This window comes from Argopecten irradians, chromosome 9 (genome assembly GCF_041381155.1).
Source record: "Argopecten irradians isolate NY chromosome 9, Ai_NY, whole genome shotgun sequence".
NCBI classification, from domain to species: domain Eukaryota; kingdom Metazoa; phylum Mollusca; class Bivalvia; order Pectinida; family Pectinidae; genus Argopecten; species Argopecten irradians.
The window spans coordinates 39,854,524-39,858,633 of NC_091142.1; the positions used below are offsets into that span (position 1 = coordinate 39,854,524).

Consider the following 4,110-nt stretch of genomic DNA (forward strand, 5'->3'; position numbering starts at 1 on the left):
TTTCAAATTTTGATAATGATTTAGTAAATGTAGAAATTTTTCAACTTTAGAGAGGCGGAGAAAATCACTTTGAATGTTTTTTCTTTGATAAAAAGAGAGTAAGTTATAGGACATACAACTTCAATGTTACGGTGGAGGATGATAATCTTATGACAAAGATTTTAATTCCTGGTATAAAATGGGGTTGATCATGTTGTTGATATACCTGTAATCTGTTGCAGATAAAAGTGTTGGAGGAGAATTGGAGACGAGCGGAGGCAGAAGTGTATAGATTTGACGAGCTGATAGAAATTGTTGAACAGACACTAACAAAGCGTGCAGATCTTGTGACACAGCACCAGGAGTTGAAATATCTCCAGAAAATTATACAGGGCCAGAAAAGTCTGCCCTCAGAGAGAGACTCAGCTTCTGTGCCTCTGAAATCTATCAAAACTGCTAAATGGTGATGACATATATCTTCAATCTACCAACAAATTCTATATGGAAATGCCTCAACATCTTGGGTGGAAGTGTTTTTGAGATTATAAACTCATCCTTTGACAATGATATGATATGTGTAATAGTGATACGGAGATTAATGTGAAAAATCTGCAAAATATTTTGTATTCTCTCAATGCAATGCAGCTTAAATCGTTTAGACATTTTTTTTCTCAATCAGTGTAGATCAATGTATGTATGATCACTTAGAAATCAGGTTGATGTTGTTTCCTCACTAGAAAAACCCCTAGAAATTCAAGAACAATATGCTGTATATTTCTATTCTGTATTTGCATTTTACACAATTATCTACCCTTGCAGGTAGGTATTGATTGTTACATATTGTATTTGTGTGGATATTAACTATTTTGCAGGGAAATATTCTTACCTGCAAGGGCAGGTAACTCAGTAATATGCCAATATGTAATAAGGAATAATTTTAAATACATGTACTATTAAAATAAGAAATATTTGTTAGGATTAATATATTATTTCATGTTATCCATAGCAGCATTCGATTTGTTTCTGACAATTGTTCATGCAATGTTTGTTTTAAAAAATGTGTCTCAGTTTCTTTTTTATAGGGCATTTCCCAAATTATCTGTTGGAAGGGTCAAGGGCAGAGATTTTTCTATCCTTTTTGCTTAATTTTGGGAAACAAAATTAACTCTCCACCACTGTCTCTTGAATTCAAATGCAAGTGCATATCCTTTCTCCAACCAGAATAATTTTTGACTCTTTATTAATTTACTGCCAATAATATTAAAAATTAATCGGTGCATTGAGAACCTAGAAAAAAAGTGACAACTTGGGCACTTAACACATCTCATCTTTCACTTCATATTTGACTGCATATGCTTTGTCTAAAATTAAATCAAATATATGATATTCTTTAAGAGTAATGATAAAAATATATATAATACTGACACGATTATAGTATTGTCATAATGATAAAGGTTTTACAACCATTGGTATAGCCTTATTTAAATCTTTTTATTCAAGAGAGTTGTTTTTCTGGACCTATCATATGTCATTTTTATCAATTCTGTAATGTCACTATCAAGACATATGTCTTACTATCGATATACATGTATTTACTGTATTTAAAAACATCTACTTGATCAAACAACTGGAGGATACAAACTCCTGTGATAAAATACAGTAATAAGAAGAATTGCAAACTTGTATTTAGAAATACTACCAAAATGTGTTCATTTTACAAATATTAACAGCAGATGATCTTAAATTTTAGACTTGTATATTTTAGTCTGTATTCGTCAACAATCACTTACTAGTAACAAATTACTCCTCACATCTAATTTAATTTTACCGGTATTATTTATTCTTCAATGTAGAAAATTGTTTGTCTTATTTTTCCTCTGAATTAGTGCCTATTGAAACTTGTATATATCTTAATTTTTATTACTTACACTTTTATGATAAAATTGGTAATAAATTTGTTTAATTTTTTAGAAATAAATGTTCAAACATTCTTTGTTCTTTTTTGTTATATTTGCTAAGTATTTCTTGAATTCATGCACTGATATACCTATAGATGGAATCAAAGTGCAGTATACTGGGTAGCTACCAAAATATTGCACAATTACAATATATATATAATAAGCTAAGTGTGGAGATTGAGGAAGGACCAAAGTGACTTGACTAATTTCATATCCTATTATTTACATTTACATGCAAGGTCATTTAAAAAACTTACCATGTTCAGGAGGTGGATAAGTTGTGTCGGAAGTATTGATAAATCACATCCAGTTTGCAGGTTATCAAAAATATGTAAGAAAAAGATATGGTCTATGGAAAGCTTTGAAATACTGGTAAATTAAATCAGATGTCTTAATTAATATATTCATTTGAAAGTCAATGCGTGGCGAGGGATAACTCATCTAAAGGCTCTATCTGAAAGGTTTTACTAGTTTAACGTCCTGTTAACAGGGTCATTTAAGGACATGCCAGATTTTGATGGTGGAGGAAAGCTGGAGTACCTAGAGAAAAAACATTGACAAGTGGTCAGTACCTGGCAACTGCCCCACATGGGATTCAAACTCGCGACCCACAGGTGGAGGGCTTGTGGTAATATGTGGAGACAACTTGACCACTCTTCCACTGCAGCTCCTTGTCTGTGACAGGTTTTACTAGTTTAACGTCCTGTTAACAAGGTCATGTAAGGATGTGCCAGATTTTGATGGTGGAGGACAGCTGGAGTTCCTAGAGAAAAAACCCAACGACTAGCGGCCAGTACCTGGCAACTGCCCCACATGGGATTCGAACTCGCAACCCAGAGGTGTAGGGCCTGCGGTAATATGTTGAGACAACTCGACCACTCTTCCACTGCAGCTCCCTGTCTGTGACAAGGAATGAACAGTTAATGGAGTTAATGTTGGATGGAGAGGTGCGAGTTTACTAGAAAATGGCACAGCTTGATCTACTGCTAGAGGCCTGGTACAACATTTTTAACCAACAGTACATATACACATATATTAGGTACTATCATATGTACTGTTGGTTAAAAATTTTTGGCATGATCCAAACTAAATATCTGACCATGTCAAGTTGTCAATTAAGTCATCATTGATAGAAGTTTCAAGAATAAAAATAATAAGGGTCGTCTAGATATCAAAGGGAGCGGACTCCAAAAAATCGGTAAGTTCATGCATTTTTCTAATTAAATACTGCTGTCAAATTCATATCTTAGAATATTAAGCTAGATTTCTTCCAGTTTTTAGTTTCTTTAACTAAATGCTCCTTCACTGACAGAGTAAAAATGATACCCATCATTTGAACAATAACTGATCTTGTATATATGTGTTAAATTAACACAAAACGCATAAAACATTGTTTTTTTGCTATCGGTACTTGCAGTACTTCATTTCATATAGGGCATAATGTCGTGGAATTTTTTACAGATGCAATATTAATTATTTTTAATATTTTCAACTTAAAGTAAAATCAGCAGGTCCAACTTCAATCGTGGCAATGGTGTAAATCTAAGTAACTTTTGTATCTGAAGAAAAAATACTAATACGTCTGCTCTTGTTTTTCAAACGGTATAGAAAACATTAAAGATGCTCCACCGCCGACAGAGCATAAATAATGTTAATCATTTGAACAATAATTGGTGTTTAATCGTGTATATATATGCGTAATTAACACAAAAAATAATATAAAATAATTTATTTTGCCTTTGGTGCATGCGCAATCAGTACTTCATTCCATAAATGATATAGTGTCACAGAATTTTTTCAGGATGCAATTAATTATGTTTCATATTTTTAACTTGAAGTAAAATGAGAACTTCAAACTTTTCATTGGTGGTAATGGTGTTAAGTAAGTAACTTTTGTAACTGAAGAAAAATACTAAATCGTCTGCTCCTGTTTTTTATAGTGAAAAAAATACCATTTGTTAGCGGTGGAGCATCCTTAATTTTTATTGATTTAAAAATTTTAATTTAATTTTTAATTTAATTTTTTTAATCAAATTGATTTCTTATCTTTCATTAATATCAACGTTTTTAACCAAGCACAAAAATATTGACCGTATCCAAATAATATGAGGACGATCGATATTTGGTGGCTTGATACCATTTTCATAATAGATTGGTTATCTCCCTTGATTTC

General features: G+C 32.1%; 1 protein-coding gene across 4 annotated transcripts in view; it reads left to right on the top strand.

Moving 5' to 3' along the window:
- The window catches only part of LOC138332312 (putative leucine-rich repeat-containing protein DDB_G0290503), a 29,583-nt gene extending 27,619 nt beyond the window's left edge, over positions 1–1,964 (top strand). For all 4 annotated transcript variants that reach the window (XM_069280356.1, XM_069280355.1, XM_069280359.1 and 1 more), the window contains exon 25: positions 222–1,964. In XM_069280356.1, the coding sequence (XP_069136457.1) occupies positions 222–446 (225 nt within the window). In that variant the 3' untranslated portion in view covers positions 447–1,964. The remainder of the gene's footprint in view (positions 1–221) is intronic.
- The last annotated feature ends 2,146 nt before the right edge of the window (positions 1,965–4,110 follow it).